This window comes from Nematolebias whitei, chromosome 15 (genome assembly GCF_014905685.2).
Source record: "Nematolebias whitei isolate Nwh7 chromosome 15, NemWhi1, whole genome shotgun sequence".
Lineage (NCBI taxonomy): Eukaryota > Metazoa > Chordata > Actinopteri > Cyprinodontiformes > Rivulidae > Nematolebias > Nematolebias whitei.
In genome coordinates this window covers 20976574-20996631 of record NC_056512.1, presented here as the reverse complement: position 1 = coordinate 20996631, position 20058 = coordinate 20976574, and the positions used below count along the sequence as shown (strand labels likewise).

Below are 20058 nucleotides of genomic sequence, written 5' to 3'. Positions count from 1 at the left end.
TGAAAGCTACTGAATAGTAGTGGGTTTTTAAATGGGATTTGAAAACCGTTTAAGTCACTTGCTCTGGCGCTGCTCCCCCAGCAGATGATGGCAGAAAATATAGCACTCTCTACAACAGACTTTCACAGGTAGAAGATATGCAGCATCTTGCTGTAAACAATGAAGGACTTCAGCTTCCTCAAGAAGTACAGTCTGCTCTGTCCCTTCTTGTAGACACTTCACTGTTGCATTTCCAGTTCAGTCTGTTGTCCATGTGAACCCCAAGGTATTTATACTTCTCCACCACCTCCACTTCTTCTCCCATGATGGAAATAGTGTTTGACCTGTTCCTGATTCTCCTGAAATCTACAATCATCTCCTTTGTTTTGTTCACATTCAAGATGAGATGATTGTTTCCACACCATGCCACAAAGTGGTCCACCAGTTCCCTGTCCTCAGATTCTTGTCCATCTCTGATACACCTGATGAATTAAGCCACATATTGAAAACTTGCAAAAAAAAACTGAGATCGAAACTGGATTTGTTTTACCAAAATATTTATTGTTTAACTCAGATTACCAGGAAACGCCTTGTGGTTGCCACTTTCCTACCAGTTCTATATTATGGTGACATTATTTAAATGAATGCACCTGCCATTTCCTTGCAGATGTTGGAAGCTGTCTGCCATAGCACACTAAGATTCATAACTGCTTGTAACCACCATACCATCACTGCACTATGTACTCATTGGTCAGTTGGACACCATTACCTACACATAGGCCCTCACACTGGTACATCATCTTTAAATCACTCCTTGGTCTGCTGCCTTCTTATAGCTCCTCCCACATGTCACATCATCAGTGCAGTTACAGCGTGCGCTCTCAAGCCAACATTACCTGCAACGTTCCCTCAGTACAAACTGGACTTGGCAAAAGCCTTTTCTTACTCAGCTCCTGTAACTTGGAACACCTTGCAACAAGACCTGAAGTTGTCCACTTTGATTTCTTTAATTTGTATGACTATATTATAAAGAGTGAGAACACTGCATAAATCAGTGCATCTGGTTTCAATGTTCCTCAGACAGTAGGAGATGGAGAACGGGACATTAGAAGATGCGGATGCGATGTGGGACAAGGTGGAATGCAAGCGCTACGAGCTGTGTTGCGTCATCACCCCGGCAAAGCTGACCCCGTACCTGCGTCAGTGCAAAGTGCTGGACGAACAGGATGAGGACGAGATTCTCAACTCCCTGCTGCTCAGTGCCAAAGCAAACCGCACAAGTGAGTGGAAAGTTGTCAGTGCAGGACTGTGCTTTTAATTTTATCAGTGGTTAGCTGTGGTTTAGGTAGCATGGCAACCTTTCTTATTCAAAACATAATGACATGAGTCAAACTTTTGTCAGGTCGTCTGCTGGACATCCTCCGCACTAAAGGAGACCAGGGGTATGTGGCGCTTTTGGAGAGTCTGGAGTTTTACTACCCCGAGCTGTACAAGTCGGTGACAGGAAAAGAGCCCACTCGACGCTTCTCCTCCATCGTAGGTGAGATCAATACTTCTAAATGCACACGAGCATGCATGGACACACAATGTCTACACACAGCTGACCGGCTGCATGAAACAAAGTGTGGACAGATGCAAACATCCGATCATTTTTCCTCTAATGGGGAATGTTGTGACTTTGCTGGTTGGGGTTAGAATATGTGGTTCAATCCAAGATGTCCCATGTGATAAAATATGACGTGCATCTTCATTTTTATTCTGCCTTCTGTTTCTTTCCTTCAGTGGAGGAGGGTCAGGAGGGTCTGACCCAGTTTCTCATGAGTGAAGTAATGAAACTGCAGCAGCACACCAAAGTCAAGACCCTGCAGAACGCAGAGCTCAGCAGGAAGACACGCACGCTGGAAGATGAGCGCAAGAAGCTCAGCTTGGCTAATCAGGAGCTTCAAGCCTTCCAGCAAAGTAAAAATATGTTTATGGTTATTGCACCTTTAGTTCTTGATTCACACTCTTCAGTCTCCCAAATTCTCTGGTGAATTTTATTAAAGCAGACAAAAAACAAAAACAATAATCGAACGATTAATGGAAAGCTTCACACCCTGCTACACATTATTTGTATTGTTTAGCTTTTGTGAAGCTCCACAGTTGAGTTTAACAAAGATTTAAAATCAGACAAAGCAGGTCATGAAACTAGAACACTGACCTTTGTTTTAACATCCTGTGCAAGCTGCCTCACAAAGTGCTTTTTAACAAATCCTGAGAAAAATGACCAGCTCAGCATAGTTTTTATTTTTTGCCGTTTTCAGTCACGCAGATAAGAAAATTGTCTTTTTTTTTTCAACAAACTGTTATTACAGGAATATCTCATGTTCAAGTTGTCTGAAGGGAGGTTCTGTGGAAACATACATCTAATTGAAATTGTACTTGTTGCAGATCGCCTTGAACTACTTCAGTTTTGACAAATACTTTAAATCTGACCTGACTGACTAGCTAACGCACATATGGGCAACATATGGCCCAAGGGCCAAAAGTGGCCTTTGAACAATCTCCATCTGGCCCCTACTATCACAAACTTAAAAGAAAACAACTTTACAATAAGTGGATGAAAACCTTCATTTTAATAATAAAACTTATGGAAATCTAAATTAAACACTTTGGACAGATACGTCTACAGTAAAGCTGTTGGATCAAGATAGGTCAAACATTTTTTTTTCTGGCAAGTCATTGACCTGACCAAGAATTGACTTTAAAGATTAAACAAAACAAACAAATGACATTTTTAGTGGCATATTTTAAGCTAACAATTACATTGCACAAGAACAAGTTTGCAGAAAGTATGTCTTCTTTCCCTGGAGGGTATTGGGAAGACATATTTTTACCAAGCATGCTAACTATGCTGTTATGTTGTTTATTTGACATATGCAGGTTAACACAAGGTCAACAGTGCAATGAAATGTTCAGGATGAGAAGAACCGATTTGACTCGCTAAAAACAAACAAACAAATAAACAAGAAATACTAAAGCATACAATAAGGGTACAAAATAAAATACCAAAAAGTGAAAAAGAAATATAATATTTACAAGCTTCAAAAGAAATATAGTAAACAACAACATGGTAGAATACAACAGGGCAAGTAGGATGAATTAATATAAATAAATATTTCACAGGTAGTAATATTAGCTTAAATGCACATGATATATATTGCACATAACATAAACTACACAGGTTGTGTGACAGGTTATTGCACAGGTAGTGAGGTTGTATTATGATGGTAAGGTAGTGACATACAAAGTACATGATACAGGCACATAGTGCAGCAGCAATAAACATATTAGTTGTCACAGATGTGGCTTGGTGCAATGTTATTGTCAGTAGTTCAGTATTATTATTGAGAGCTCAGTAATCTGACAGCTTGTGGATAATAACTGTCCGTTAGTCTTTTTGTGCGCGATGGCAGCCACCTGTATCGTCTGCCTGAGGGCAGTGGTGGAGAAACTACTCAAACACTGTACTTAAGTAAAAATACAAATAAACAAAAAAAAAGTGCTCTAGTAAAAGTAGAAGTACCACCTTAATGTTTTTACTTAAGGAAAAGTAAATAAGTACTTGTGTTTAAAAATACTTAAAGTATTAAAAGTAAAAGTACTTGCTGAATGTATCATCTAATGCAATGGTCTACAATATCATTAAGTGTATCTACCGTATGTATATTTTCTGTACTACATTAATAGTGTTGAGCCATTTTAATGAACAATGCTGCAGATAATACATGTTTTTATTGTGTTTACTCTGTGACACAGTTCACACTTGGACTTGTGATTCTGTGCGTCAGAATTTCAGGATGACATGTAGAGTTAAATGTCATTAAGCAAAATAAGAAAGAGGAATGATTATACCTTTGAAAGTTTTTATTTAACACAAAGCAAAACCAATGTGTCATTTTAACTGCAGTAAACACATTTAAGTAAAAGATGTCTGGTCTGCCTGAAAAAAAGGAGCTTAGACACAACTAACAAAGAGGCTCTGATCATTTCAACTCCAGTTTGTCATCAACTCTAGTTAAAATACTGTCTATTCAACCTTGTAATGAGTCAATAGTGAACAATATTTTAACTTCCTGACACCATTTTCAAAACTTGGACTCGAGTGTTGAGACATTTAGAGACCTCTCTTGTCTCCTAACATCCATGAACTGACACATTTTAATATTGCAGCAAGAATTTATTGTTCAAGTTCAGAAGAAGTTGGTTTTCAAAGTTTTTTGAGTCCAGTCTGGATATTTTGGGAGAAAATCTGCCCTGCTGTACTGAATAGTATTTCTATAGTCTTTTAATAATCTTTCAATAGTCTTTCAATAGTCTTTCAATAATCTTTCAATAGTCTTTCAATAGTCTTTCAATAGTCTTGCAATAATCTTTCAATAGTCTTTCAATAGTCTTTCAATAATCTTTCAATAGTCTTTCAATAGTCTTTCAATAATCTTCCAACAAGGCCATGGGTGGTGCGTATCTTCTGGCTGACTCTCCACGGTGGAATCAATTTTGCGTGTGTTAGCGGTGCTGTGGGTGCATCCAGCTCAGTGATGTATACGTCATTGACCCAGTTCTTCTTGAAGGCCACTTTGCAGTGATCCAACGGACCAACTTCCCTCGCCATTGGTTATTTTCAAACTAATGAACAAATCAGAAAAACGTAACGTGAATTTAACTTGTAACTCCACACGTTATAGAAATGTAGTGTAGTAGAAAGTACAGATACTTAATGTAAAATGTAGTGGAGTAAAAGTCAAAAGTACCCACGTTTAACTTTACTTAAGTAAAGTACAGATACATGAAAAATGTACTTAAGTACAGTAACAAAGTACTTGTACTTTGTTACATCCCATCACTGCCTGAGGATAATAGATGGAAGAGTCCTTGTGCTGGGTGGGTGTGGTCCTTATTGATGCTGCGTGCTTTACGCAGACACCGGCTGTGATAGGTGTCCTGGATGGTGTGGAGACTGCTACCAGTGCTACAACAAGAAAAAACCTGGAAATGTCTTCTGGATTGTTGTTCTTAAAGTAAATGTATTTTCCAACTCACTTTGGCTCTTCGATCGCTTTAAATAACTTGATTTGTTCGTCTGGTAACAAAATGTTGCCCACTCCTGAGCTAACGGCTAGTCTGAGCACGGCCATCTTTGAAAACTCTTTACATGGCTGACGTTTTCAAGTAACGTAGTTATTCTGGCAGAAACTGCACAAACATTTGGTGATTTTTAGAGTGGCAAAAAGATACAATCAGTAAGTCGTTATTCAATGTATTTTTAATTATTTCTGGTCGTTCAGGGTACAACAAGCTGCGGGAGGAGAGAAACACCTACAGCGACGAACTGCTGAGAGTGAAGGATGAAAACTACAAACTGGCCATGAGGTACGCCACGCTGAGCGAGGAGAAGAACATGGCCGTGATGAGGAGCCGAGACCTGCAGCTAGAGGTTCCGCCACGTCAGACGAAACACATCCGTACACAAAAGATAAGTTATTAACCGTTTTTAACCTGTAGATCGACCAGCTGAAGCACAAGTTGAACAAGGTGGAGGAGGAGTGCAAGATGGAGAGGAGGCAGAGTCTGAAACTGAAGAACGACATCGAGAATCGGCCGAAGAGAGAGCAGATTTTTGAGCTGGAGCGAGAGAATGAAATGCTGAAGATCAAGCTGCAGGAGCTGCAGTCCATCATACAGGTACAGCCGGACGGATACGTTTGTTCAGAATGTCTTGTTTTTTAAAGGAGCTGGTAAATGCTGTGCGTGCTGTCAAACTGCAAACTGTTAGACAAAATAAAGCGTGCAGACTTTGAATATTTGTCATCACCATTACACTCGTTTTTTCCGCTCTTCAACAAACAGCATCAATAATTAAGAAAGAAAACAATTTGTCACAAATCCAGTCTTCCATTTTTCACCACACGTATCGTGTTTGTGTGTTTCCACCCAGCCTGGCCCCTTACCAGCGTCAGACAAAGCCATTCTTGACATTTTGGAGCACGACAGACAGGAAGCTCTAGAAGACAGACAGGATCTGGTCAACCGCCTCTACAACCTGCACGAAGAAGTCAGACAGGCAGAGGAGCTGCGAGACAAGGTCACAACTCACTCTGTCAACAAAACATTCACACGAAACAGAAACGGTGACGAAGAAAATAGTCCACCCTCACCCTCTCCTGGGCGGCTGTGGCTGAGTGGTTAGAGCAGTCGGCCTCCAATGTCAAAGTTGGGGGTTCGATTCCACTAGCAGTCACATGCTGAAGTGTCTCTGGACAAGACACTGAACCCCTCATTGCCTCTGATGTGTGTCCCATCAGTGTATGAATGTGATAAAGCTCTGATTATTCTCTGTAGAGATATAGTAGAGTGTATGAATGGGTAAATGAGGGCACAGACTGTAGAGTAAAGAGCTTTGAGTATCTTGATGGTGCTATATACTGTAAGTACAGTCCATTCATCTTAATTCTAAGCTTTTGTGTATTAGGAGATTTAAAAAATGACCTGGTCTTTTCTGATTTAACTTAAAGTGTACAAAAACATACAAGAGAGTCCACCATGGCACTAACTATAAAACAAAAAGAAAGACCAGATGAAAAAGTTGAGGATGGAAAATTAAATGCAGCTTTGTCTTGTTAGAAAATTACAATAAGGAGGTGATGATCAAAAGAGCCGTTTCTGCAGCTTGTTCACTAAATTAAATGTGTCCGGAGCCGCAACACTTGCTACAACTGGGATTATCAACTGGTGGCCCATGGGCCACTTTAGGTTTGTTGGAGGGGGCTTTTGTAGCTACAGTATATATTATAAAGCTAAAAATACAGTATCTAATGATTTTTAACATATATTGATATTTTTACAGTTGAAAACAAAAGAAAAGACCAGATTATTGTAAAGAAAGAAAAATAATATTTTTTTTCCAATAAAAAAAAAGTAAACAAATTATGAACTATGCAGACCTATGTTGTTTTTTTATTTATTTTGGAAAAAATAATTAATTAAAGAAATAAAACATAAAGCTAAAATGAGTATTTTTTACTTCTTTTTTTAGTTCTAGTATTCACTATTCACATATTTGCAAAATAAATGACCAAAAAGCTGACAAATAGCCAAAACCATCTTTTTTTTTGGTGTAACAACCAATAAAATTCAGTTTTGTGTTAGTTTTGGTCAAACCTTGAAAGAGCCACTGCAGAGAGACCAAAGAGCCGCATGTGGCTCCAGAGCCGCAGGTTGCAGACCCCTGTTTTAGAACAAGGTCTTTAGGACAGATAAGCCCAGATAAAGTAAAGATGTTTACCCATAATGCACGGCAGCATGCTTGTCCAAAACCAGCATATGCACAAACATCTTATACCAACATGGTAAAGCATGGTGGTGGTGTGGGGTGGTGGTTTGGGGTTATGATTTGCAGCAACAGGACCTGGACTCCCTGTAGTCACTGAGTCAACCATGAACTCCTCTGTAGACCAGAAGGTTCGAGAGTCAAATGCGAGACATCTGACTGGAAGCTGGAGCTTCATCCAAACTGTCATGATGAAATGCCTACTTGTTAAATATATTAGTTTGAAGCAGGGGTTCAGAAATACAAACCGGTCACCTCCTTTAGCATTTCTTCTGTCTGCGTGTCTTTTCCTTATAGTAACAGCAGCTGGTGTGTGTTCCTTGTGTGTGTTCAGTACTTGGAGGAGAAGGAGGAGCTCGAACTGAAGTCCTCCTCGCTTCAGAAGGACTGTGAAATGTATCGCAACCGTATCGACACCATCACCACCCAGCTGGAGGAGGTGGAGAAGGAGAGGGACCAGGTGACAAACACACTCCGTCTCGCGCACACTCGTAGGTTTCGGCCGCTCGGACTGACGGCGACGCCTCGTCCCGTTTGCAGGCATTTCGAGCCAGAGACGATGCCCAGCATCAGTTCTCCCAGAGCCTCATCGACAAGGACAAATACAGGAAGCAGATCCGAGAGCTGGAGGAGAAGAGCGACGAGCTCCACATCGAGATCGTGCGCAAAGAGGCCAAGCTGGTGACACTCGAGTGTCGCCTTCGAAGGATGTCCAAAGACACTCCTCTGGACCAGGTTGAACACAGCAGAATAAATGGAAACACATGATCACTGATGTTTCCTGGAATGTTGAAGTTACTGTTATACACAGTGTTACGAACATTGGTCCTTGAGGGGGGGACCACAGTTGGGAACCACTGCATTACATCACACATCACACATCACACATCACATGGTTATTTGCAAGCGCTTCTTGGTTTAATTGCAGCTGATTTTAGAATCAGAATCAGAATAAGCTTTATTATCATTGCACTGAGATACAATGAGAATATGTCCGTACAGTCGTCTGAAAGATGGGTGGGGTGCACGTAGCTTCTGCTATAAGCCCGGCCTTCTTATCCTTTACAGAATACATATTTTAGATAGAAAAAGGGACAAAGCCATGAGGAGAGGATAGTGGCATTACAAAAAAAGATCTCTTCATATCTTGTCCTAACAGGACACGATTTAAGACATCAAAAAAACTGCCAGCAGCACATTTATGAACACGTTACATTTGCATTTGAGTATGAGGAGGTCCATGAATTACTAACAGATAGTCCATTGTCCTGATAAGATGATGGTCAGCCGGCACAGTTCTGATAAGCCTCCACTGAAATGGCCAGATTAGGGTGCATTCTACTGGTCCATGCTTATGAGCCTCTTCAAGGTCGTTTTCATGCTGACGAGTCCCAAAACCATAGGTGGCCTGTGATTCAAATCACTTCCACCTTACGGTTTAGCTCGTAAATCAGCTGATTTTGAGTCCTCAAAGCACGAACCAAACCTTCACTAAGGGTGCATTCACACTAGCCCTGTTTAGTCCGCTTTAATCGAACTCTAGCTCGTTTTCCTAGAAAGTCCGGTTCGTTAAGGGAGGTGTGAACGCGCCATCGAACTCTGTCACGGAACAAAAAGGCGAACTCTGGCCCGGGCTAAAACCTAGGTCTCGGTCCGGTAGAAGCGAACTCCAGCGCGGTTCGAGTACAGTGTGAATGTAAACAGACTGAGCCCCGCTCCGCAGGACAAACAAACACGCATTTCACTGACCTTATATGGAGCCGTCAGCTGCCTTGTAAAAACAGTATTCTCCATGGTCTTCTGTCTCATCTTCTGCTCATGCTAAGTCCATTTTTGAAAAATGACAAAATATAACTCATAAAACTGATAAAACTTGATGCCACTTCATTTTTATTTTTATTTACAGAAGAAGAAGACGTGTCTTCAGAGGTTTTTGTGTTGTTTCTTTCAGTAGTTTTTGGTGTAGCGCCCCCACAGGCGAGTGGGGGAACAGGTTGGTTCAACAGGTTGACTGACTGCACAGCGCAGTGTGAATGCAAACGCACCAGCTCAAATGTAAACAAAAGGTCATGAATATTGGTCCCGAACCGAACCGAGTCTATCGGACTATCAGGTGTGAAAATGACCTTAGGCTGCAGCCTAATGAGGCCAAATTAGCTGCTGCCATCTTCTTTGTACGTTGAGAAACCAGGATCCAGACAAGTCCAAACACAGGAAACCTGTTATCATATTGGATAATTACTTTTTTTTTTACTTTGTTTTCAGAATTTTCCAAGGGACCTCACTCCCCCCATCATCTCCCCGGGGCAAGGCCAGTCGGAGTGGTCCAGTGACGAGTCGCCCGAGGAGAAGGTCCAGCCTGAAAAGCCCCGTCTGAAACGCCGACCCAACCTCAAAGCAGGGGTTGGCTGCATTTTTGTATTTTTTTAACCTCTCTATCAATTATGTGCTGTTTACACAGCAAGATTTAGAATTGATGCAGGAAATCAGATGTTTGTTTAAAAAGACACATAATTATTTCGTGGTTTAGGTCGGTTAGGATTCTTAAATATATTTCTATTAGCTAAATGCTCAAAATATGAAAGAGAGACGTTTTTTATTTCTTTCATACACAAAGATTATTGTGCCTTTAAACAATATGGGAAAGCCCAGATGATGATATAATGGTTGTTGTTGACAACATCTAAGTTGCCTGGAGGCACATGTGTGGATGTATTTTAAGACTCCTCAAACACACTGCTTCTTTCTGTGGCACCATGTAAAAATCCAAAGAAACCAGCCAGGAGATCCAGAAGAGAACTGAGGACCTTAACAACGGGTTCATCTTTGGGTAGACTTTCTAGATGCCTGAAGATGCCACCGTCATCTGTTTAAACAATTTTGCACACGTTTGAACACTATGACCTGCCGTCATACGGTTCAGGAAGGAGACGAGGTCTGTGTTTCAGAGCTGAATGTGTTGTGGTGAAACAATAGCAAAAGGCCCCGTGAAGATGCTGCTGAAGCTGGTAAGAGCCTCTGGATCTGCAGTGAAACAAGTCCGACATGAGCTGAGAGCCCACTCAGAGCGCAGGAAGCCATTACGCGTAATCTGAGGGCAGCATATTTTGGGAAACATGCCCTGTGGTCTGATGAAACTAAAATTGAACTGTTGGTCATCACGAGCATTGTTACATTTGAAGATAAAAGGGAGAAGCTTGCAAACCTGAAAACACCACCCCAACTGTGAAGCACAGTGGTTGCAGCATCATGTTGTGGGGGTCTTTTTCTGCAGAAGGGACTGGTGCACATCACAAAATGGCTTTGTGATGAAAGAACATTGTGGAAATATTGAAACATCTCAAGACACCAGCCAGGATGTTAAAGCTTGGACACAAATAAACACAAATAAAAATAAATTTTAGAGTCCTAACTGACCTGACACAGGAAAGCTGTACTTTGATTTGATGCCAGACTGTGAGAAAATAAAGTAGCTTTTTTGTTACTTTGTAATGTATGTAAACTTCTGGTTTTATCTGTAGTAGTGATGTATTCTTCTACAAGTGACAGCCACTGAACTAATCAAACTATATATAGTGCTCATGTTAGCTACAAATTTGGGTTGTTTTGCTCTAAAGTTGTGTGAATGTTTATGAAGCATTCACTCCATTGTGATTCATTTTCCTTCCGTACATTTTTCTGTGCAATTCTTGTTCCACAATTTTTGTGCTATTTCAACAAATGATAAATCAAGATGTTCAGCTCTTTCAGGAGAAGGTGTTATGACTTTTGGTATTGGTGCAAATTTAGCTTTTTGAAATATTTAGCCTTTTCTGCCATTTTCATTCCTCATAGGAAATGAATTGAGCTCATTTTCCATCCTTCAAATCTTTAGATCTGTTTACAACCGTTTACTGCTCCTTTCACATTTTGTTCTGCTTCAGCTTCCTTGTGTAAATTTAATCTTTTTTTCAGCTACTTTCAGCAGCTTTTTCACCTGTTTTGTGCTCCTTTCAGATTCTTTTAGCTAACTACAATATTTTGGTGCTTCTTCTAACTTCTTTCTGCTAATTTCAGCTTGTTACGCTCATTTCAGCTTATTTCTGCAAGTTTCAGCTTTTTCTGCTATTTAAGCTACTATTTAGCTGTTTTATGCTAATTTTAGCTTTTTCAGCTAATTTCCTATTTTCTGCACTTGTTTCAACTTTTTTCAGCTTAATTCAGCAAAAATGTGCTCTCTCCACTTCCTTCTGGTAGTTTAAACTTCTTTCTGCTTTTTAGCAACTTTTCAGCTGTTTTTTTTGTTTTTGTTTTGCTAATTTAAACTTTTTCCAGATAAGTTCCACTTTTTGGGGGCTCATTTCTCCTTCTTTAAGCCTAATTGGGCAAATGTGCTATCTCTACTTCCTTCTGTTCTACCTTTTTAGCATTTTTTAAGCTAAATTCAGTTGTTTTTGGATAAATTCAAGTTTTTCATGGTAATTTCTGCTACTTTCAGTCTAATTAACTTATTTATGCTAATTTCGACTTGTTACGTTCCTTTCAGCTTTTTCTTCTATTTCTGTTACTATTTAGCTGTTTTTATGCTATGTTTAGCCTTTCCAGCTAATTCAACATTTTTTTTAGCTCATTTCAGCTCTTTCTATATTCTTCTGGTAGTTTAAGTTTATTTCTGTCTTTTTAGCTACTTTCAGCTATTTTTTGATAATTTTAATTTAATTTTCAATTTAATATAATTTCCAAATTTCTATGCTCATTTATGTTAATTTATACCTAATTCAGCAAAAATGTGTTCTTTCTACTTTCTTCTGTTAATGAATGCTTGTTGTTCTATTTCAGCTACATTTCAGCATGTTTTTTTTAAGATAATTTCAGCTGTTTTTCAGCAAGTTCTTCATCAATAAGCATTCCCACTGCATTTTCCACAGGAAATGCAATTTGTCTAGTTAGATTTACTTCAGCAAACGAGTAGCTGGAGCACTTTAATCTTTACAAAAGTTTGCTAACTTCACTCATTTTCCATATGTTTTTCCTATGAACTACAAACATGCAAATCACAGTTGTTTGGTTATAAAAAGAGGTTGTCATAAGAAAATGTTGTCTCCATTTGTTGTTTAGATCAGAGCTAAGTCTCCAGTTTCTGGGCTCAAAGACCATCCAATGAGCTCAGACACCGGTCAGCGTTCAGGTGCGCAGGTCATGAGGTTCATGCTCACGTTGTGTTAAACAAATGTCCTTCCTCCTTCGTGTGACTCACTCTGCTCCCACCTTTCAGCTGCGGCCACCGTCAACGGTGGAGATTTCCTGGACATCCAGATGCCGATCTCGAACGGCAACAACAACTCTCTCCCACCCTCTCCCAGCTTCCTGATGTCCCCAACGTATCCTCCATCCTCAGCTCCCCCGCCTCTTCCCTCCTCCCCATCCCCCTCCCCACACACGTACACCGCCGCGGAGCCGCACAGGCCGAACATAGTGAGTTGAGCTGTTTGACCTTTTATGTTTTATTTTATTTAAAACTATTTTCTAATTATTTCAGACTCATTTACTGGGTTGGCTGGTTTGGATTAAAAAGCTTTTTGTATTTTTTAAATTATTCCTAAAAGTTCCAGCTACGTTGCCGTAACGACAGCATCCTGTCCATAGTCCCAGAGCCGCCTGAGAAAGCATCCCTGTATCGCAGAGAGAGGGAAAAGGAAGAAGACTTCCACCCACGCAGGTGATAAAAATGTTCCATCAAGATGAATAACAGTTGGTTTCTCCAGTTTTATAAACTCTTATACACTCACTGACGAAAAACTGTCAAGCACATGGAAAGAATGCTGCAATATGAACATTATTTAGTCCACGTGCAGACCAACAATGAGCTGGTAGGTCTAGAACAGGCACCAGCAGGTTTCAGTAGTGACATCAAGAATGGTATGTTGGTGTTATCAGGTAGTTGTTGGAGCGTTCAACTGTCATTTAAAACAGTGAGTGTAGGGATGCCTTCTAGACACATTATGCATCATTATTAGAACAGGGTGGCATCCATTGGGGTCACATTGTGAGTTGGTTGAAGCTGGTTGGTTGAAGCTGGTTGGTTGAAGCTATCTTTTGTTCAGCATGTGGGGCATACCAGCGGCCCAGTAGCCCGATATTGGAAACTGAGCTTTCCCCCCAATTATCAAAATTAAAGTCAAAGTTTCTTTATGTGTCATACGCACCACATGTGGTACATGTGGTGGAACGAAATTGTGTACACAGAGTCCCAGTTACATCCAATAAAAGTATAAATTGTAAAGAAAAACAGTAATAAGATCTAAGATATGAACTAAGAAAAACGCTAAATTAAAAATACGCTAAGCACTAGTAGTATAAAAACAATTATCCAGTCTCAGCAGGACTTGCTTTGATTCTACTTGGGTCTACACGTTCTAAGTGGTATTAGTTAAACTTAAGTGCCACCTTGATGTGGGCAAGATCGTCACAGCGAAGCTGCCTGAAATTTCCAAGATATTATGTTCCGTCCGAGGTGAACTCAAGACAGAAATGGGCAAATGCCATATTCTGGCATGGTTTCTAAAACTGTTGTAGCAGAGTCGAGGCTACCTTCCTTTTCTGGTTGGAATCAGTAAATTGAGTGCATTTAGTCCAGCTCCTTCTGAATTCTGTCATCCATCCATCCATTATCTTTTACCTGCTTCTTCCATTTTGGGTCACGGGGGTCGCCGGTGCCCATGTCCAGCAATCACTGTGCGAGGGGTGGGGTACACCCTGGACGGGTCTTCAGTCCATCACAGGGACACGAGACAAACACTCTCTCACTCATACCCAAGGGACAATTTAGAGTTACCAATCAGCCTAACATGCATGTTTTTGGTCTGTGGGAGGAAACTGGAGTACCCGGAGAAAAGCCACGCATGCATGGAGAGAACATGCATACGCCACCCAGAAAGGTCCCTGGATCAGGATTTGAACTGGCAACCTTCTCGCTGAGAGGCAGCTGCTCTACCAGTTGCGCCACCGTGTTGCCCTGAATTCTGTCATCAGTAAGGAAATGTCTGCACCTCCTCATAGTACCTCAGTACCAGGTTACATGTTGGTATTTTAATGGACAGATCATATACACAGGTGCATCTCAAAAAATTTGAATATCCTGAAAAAGTTCAATTCATTTAGTCAGTCATTCCAAAAAGTGAAACTCATAATACATAAATTCATTACGCACAGTGAAATGTCTCTAGCTTTTTTTTCTTGTAATTTTGACGATTTGGGTGTTCGAATCCACCAGCAGTCACATGTCGAAGTGTCTCAGGGCAAGACACTGAACCCCTCGATGCCTCTGATGTGTGTCCCATCAGTGTATGAATGTGATCTAAAGCACTGATTAGTCTCTTTAGAATGATTTTTTTCAATTAGCTTTTTATAGATCTAGTAGAGTGCTGTAAAAATGGGTAAATGAGGACACAGACTGTAATGTAAAGCGCTTTGAGTATCTCGATAAGATAGAAAGGCGCTATATAAGTACAATCCATTTACCATGATTATGGCTTACAAATAATGAAAAAAAAAAGATAATTAGAATATTCCACAGCCAGCTTTTGTAAAAAAAAAAAAAACCTTTGGCAATGTGGGCAGGAGCAAAGTCCTGCTGGAAAAATCAGCATCTCCATAAAGCTCGTCAGCAGAAGGAAGCATAAAGTGCTCTAAAATTTTCTATTTAAAATATTTCACTCTATGTGTAATGAATCAATATAATATTTGAGTTTCACTTTCTGAAATGGATGACAAAACAAGCAGAGATTTTTCACAATATTCTAATTCTTTGGGATGTACAGTAGGCGCCCTACCTGTATTCTCAAAGGGATCTCTGACTACTTGCACATATTGGCCACGATATGTTGTTATTTATCTATTCTACTAAAAGTTTCTATTAGTGACCTGTGATGACTTCTAATTACCTAAAAAATAATATCTGTTTATTCCATTAAGGATGTCATCATTATTTTACCAGCGCAATGCATTCTGGGGTGATGACGTACATCAGTTGTAGTGGAGACTAAAACACAAGGAGCCAAGGCAAAAAAATTATAACATAATAAAGTACAAAACAATAAAGTTATATTCTTTGTTAGACTTTATGCACAAAATGACAAAAAAAAAAAAAAAAAGATCAGTCTTGATTTACTTCTGATGCTTCATTTATTAGCTAATGTCATATATCTTCAGCTTGACTTATCTTGCTTGGAACCTCAGCTGGGTAGGTCCTAAGAACCCAGCTGGAGGCAGGTGGGATAACTCAATGGAAAACTTCTAAGGTGCGCCAAGTTGACCCAAGTAGAGTCAAGTCGAGCCCATGGAAAAAGGCTCTAATAGGTACATGACTATACCCAAAGATGGTGTGAAGGTTCTCGTCACCTAACACAGACTGCACCAAGAAAGGATTGTGTACCATTCATTGCAGAGTCCCATGAACCTGCCACCTGGACTCAGGTATTGGACTATAAGTGGCATTGCATCACATCAATCCTATCATGGTAGCAGAGAGACACACCAGTGTTGCTCCTGACATCGTGTGGGGAACCATATGATCTGACTTCAAGTCACCCCTGATAGAGAGCTAAGGGACACTGACAGCCCCACACTGTTATTGACATGTCTTACCCATCCTAGATTACCTGCATCATGATGAGGTCCTCCTATAGTCAACCAGGTCTTGCAGTCTTCCTAATCAAATGTATGGAATCAACTTAGACGTCAAATCCAACCGAGGGCTGAGCTGCTGGATGACAAAAGTCAATTTCAGAAGCTGTGGACTGACGCTGTAAGATATAATGGCTTAATTACTCCATTCAGCACAGAAACAATCCTTGTTTCCAGGCTTTATGGGGTGTCATACACTACTGACATGGGCAGTGGGATCTTACTGCCCATTCTGTGATCATTTGCTCTGAAATAGTAATGAATCATTATAAATACAGTTGTATAAACTTTCAACACGTCATCAGTGTACTTAACTTTATTTGTAAGAGGGTATACATTTCCTTAGGAATTTATTTAACGCTTTTCTTTGAGTAATCATTGAATAATTAGATGTTTTGTTTTTTGTAGCCTCTCGGACAGCGACAACATGGAGATGGAAGGAGGTAACGACATTTTACATTTTCCTCAAAAGTAACAATGTTTTGTAAAATGACTCTCTTTGTTGACCGTTTTGTCTGATTCCTTCCGTTTTAGAGGACGCCCCTAACTCTGTGATCTCCTCCTCCTCCTCCCACCAGTCCGAGGGGATGGACACATATGATCTGGAGCAGGTCAACAACATCTTCAGAAAGCTTTCTTTGGAGAGGTACAGCCCAGTTACCCTCACACTTACATAACCAATGAGTACAGATAGCTTCATGCTGATGCTCATTTATGTTCTTGTAAATTTGTGCGCAGGCCATTCCGCCCGTCCTTGTCGTCTTTCTCAAGGATCAGTGCCACATTGAAGCCGGTTCAGGAGCTGTCGTTACTGGGCGACAACCTCCTGAAGGACATCACGCTGGTTGGTGGCAACGACAGGGGGATTTTCATTTCATCCGTTCAGCCGGGATCCAACGCTGAGAGAGGGGGCCTGCGAGAAGGTCAACACCTGCTGCTGGTACGACGCCGACTCACTGCGTTTTTTTTTTTTTTTTAATTACAGTGCCTTTAATCGTGGCTGAACAAAATATGAGTTGAAATCATGTTTGTTTGTTTTGTTCTCTGATTGACTAGTTGGAAGGGTGCATACGAGGGGAACGCCAAAGCATTTCATTGGACACCAGTACTCAGGAAGAAGCCCACTGGATGTTGCAGCGCTGCTCTGGACCAATCAGTCTGCACTACCGGGTCAACTTGGACAGTAAGTTGTGCTTCTATTGGACACCTTTGAGGTTAAAGTCAAGTTTGAAGCAGCTAGAATTTTAACTGGCGGATAAAAGTTGGCTTTTATCTTCTTCATTTTGACTTTTTTCTTCAAAAGTCCAAATGTCATTTGCTGGAGCTTTAGGATGAATGGGACTGTTTGCATAAATTTATTGGTGCATTCCTTCCAGCATACCGCCGCCTCCAGAGGGACCTCGCTGATGGCACGTTGCAATCGGGTGACTCTTTCTACATACGAATGAATCTGAACATCTACGGACAGTCGGACAGCTGCTCTTTAAACGTACGCTGTGATGAGGTGGTGCATGTGCTGGACACCAGGCATCAGGGTCGCTGCGAGTGGCTGTGTGCCCGCGTGGACTCCTACAGTGGATTGGACCAGCCCGAACGAGGCACCATACCATGCAACTCACGGTACTGAGGAACTTCTTTCCGACATGTGCTGTGATCTTGTAGACAGGAGCTCTTCTGGAGGCTCCAAAAATCACATCTATTCTATCAGGAGAAAACAGCTTTAAGGACTAACTGTGGTTGATGCGTTGTACAAAAACCCTTAGAGATTTTTCCGCGTGTGCATTTGTGTGTTTGTAAATGCTTGTAGAGCGCAGCAGCTGCTCCTGGTGAAAATCCAGAAGTTGGTGTGTCGAGGCGGCAAAGAGGAGAATGACCATCGCAACGGCAGGGTAAGAATCAGTCGGATTTAGCTTCAGTCTCTTAATAGCTCCGCTGAGAGCCACAAATTTACACAATGTTCAATGTTCCTATTTGACTTGACCATGAGGCTCAGAATGACACTTTTAGGCCTTTTGAGTGGGAAACACACTGCTTTACTTACAACTGTTGTTTTTAAAGCTGTGGTTATTTTCTCGTATTTTTAAATCTATTCTATTTTTTAAAGTAACAACTGATCTATACATTAATAACTGTTTGAATGATTGTTTAGACAGGAAACAAAAAAAAAATGCAGCTTCCCAACACTGTTTTAAACTAAGATCATCTACCACTGAGACACAATGGAGTTGTAGCCATTTGGGTCAAAATCTTCAAATATTTTGTGCACTCCAACAAAGTTCAGTCAGGTCATCTGGATGGTTTCTTTTTTTTGTTGAGATGTTCCGTCCTTCATCCAAAGGACTTCATCAGTCCGAGGAGCCACAACAAACTCAGTCCCACAAGTTTTGAACCACTTTGGCCATGGCTGCCTCAGAGGAGTCAATGGGGGAGAGGGTGGGCCCCAGAAACCATGTTATCACCAGCAAACTGGTTGGCCCACTATGTGAGTGTGCTGCTTGTGGGATTGAGTTTGTTGTGACTCCTTGGACTGATGAAGTCTTTTGGATGAAAGTCAAAATGTATCAACAAAAAAGAAACCATCCAGAGGACCTGACTGAACTTTATTGGATTTTTTACCTGGATTATTGAGCATGAACTTTGATATTTTGTGCACTCATGAAATATCCCCAGATCTCAGAGTATGTGGTGTAAACAACTCTCAACTACTATCACAACAAATTTTGGCTCAATATTTGTAAAATTAACTGAATTATAGCCCTTTTTGTGTTTTTACTTATTGAGAGAACATGTTGTATCTCAGCAGCATTGTGTCACTGTATTAAAGTGTGAACCTCTCTCATCTTCATGCATGTCTAGAACAATTTACAGCCAGAAGAATCCAGCTCCTCTCCCGATCCTAAAGCTAGTCCACGTTTGTCCAGAGCTAGCATCTTCCTCAGTCAGATACTACAGGTAACAACACATCTGTTCAGAGCTACAACAAATCAAAGCTACTACAACCTTTCCCCGAAATAAACTTGACAAAAGGAGCTCTTAGCTCAGGGGTCTGCAACCTGTGGCTCTTTGGTTCCTCTGCAGCGGCTCTTTCAAGCTTTGACTAAAACTGACATAAAATTGAATTGTATTGGTTGTACAAACAACAACAAAAAGGATTAGTTCAAACTGTTTTCCTGTCATTTCTTTTGCAAATGTGTGAACAATAGAGTGAGTATAAAGAGTAAAACATACCTTAACTTGATGCTTTATTTCTTTATATTCAGAACATTCTGCATTGTTTAGAAAAAAGTTATTTAAAAAAATGGTAACAACTGATTTTTTTCCCCACAAATTTACAAGAATCTGGCCTTTTTCTTTAATAAATGTTAAAAATCATTAGATATTTCATGCTTTATAATGTCACCCCTACTGGCCACAAATTCCCCCCCCCAGCAAACCTAAAGTGGCCTATGGGCCACCAGTTGATGACCACAGTTGTGGCAGGTAGTTGCGGCTCCAGACACATTTAATGTGCTGAACGAAGGCGTAAAAATGGCTCTTTTGATCGTAACGGTTGCAGACCCCTGTCTTAGCTGTTTGTGTGTATTTGTCCTAGTTTGTCAGCAGAGTGGACATCAAATACAAGCGGATGAACAGCAATGAACGTGTAAGGATCATCAACTCTGGCAGCACATCACTACCAAGACAAAGCTTTGAGATGATGAGACAAGAAGGTGAGCTCAAGGCGCTGCAGAAGAAAAACAGCAGGCTCTCAGAATTCACATTAAAAGCAGCACCTTTAATAAAAGAGGCAGTGGACGGTTAGATGCTAAAAGGAGACATGTTAGACATTGTAACTACTAAAAAAGTGTTAATCTATGTATGAGGTATTTGTAACAGATCTCTCTGAAGGTTGCTGATAGATTAAATTTAGAAAAGGAAGTAGAAGTGCAGTTGAGGTGTACAAAGTCAAACACATCTGCTGAACTATGAGACTTGAAATCAACTGAAGTAAACAGTAACTCAACTGAAGTAAACAGTAAATCAACTGAAGTAAACAGTAAATCAAC

At 40.5% G+C, this 20058-nt stretch overlaps 1 protein-coding gene across 1 annotated transcript in view; it reads left to right on the top strand.

The window, feature by feature from the left end:
• The window catches only part of card11 (caspase recruitment domain family, member 11), a 37266-nt gene that overhangs the window by 6954 nt on the left and 10254 nt on the right, over positions 1-20058 (top strand). The window contains exons 2-21 of the mRNA XM_037689455.1: positions 1060-1259; positions 1382-1519; positions 1762-1938; positions 5307-5455; positions 5524-5703; positions 5957-6103; positions 7683-7808; positions 7889-8083; positions 9614-9751; positions 12446-12515; positions 12603-12802; positions 12934-13046; positions 16421-16455; positions 16547-16658; positions 16751-16952; positions 17069-17195; positions 17389-17632; positions 17820-17901; positions 18869-18964; positions 19605-19722. Of these exons, the coding sequence (XP_037545383.1) occupies positions 1070-1259; positions 1382-1519; positions 1762-1938; positions 5307-5455; positions 5524-5703; positions 5957-6103; positions 7683-7808; positions 7889-8083; positions 9614-9751; positions 12446-12515; positions 12603-12802; positions 12934-13046; positions 16421-16455; positions 16547-16658; positions 16751-16952; positions 17069-17195; positions 17389-17632; positions 17820-17901; positions 18869-18964; positions 19605-19722 (2839 nt within the window). The 5' untranslated portion in view covers positions 1060-1069. The remainder of the gene's footprint in view (positions 1-1059; positions 1260-1381; positions 1520-1761; positions 1939-5306; positions 5456-5523; positions 5704-5956; positions 6104-7682; positions 7809-7888; positions 8084-9613; positions 9752-12445; positions 12516-12602; positions 12803-12933; positions 13047-16420; positions 16456-16546; positions 16659-16750; positions 16953-17068; positions 17196-17388; positions 17633-17819; positions 17902-18868; positions 18965-19604; positions 19723-20058) is intronic.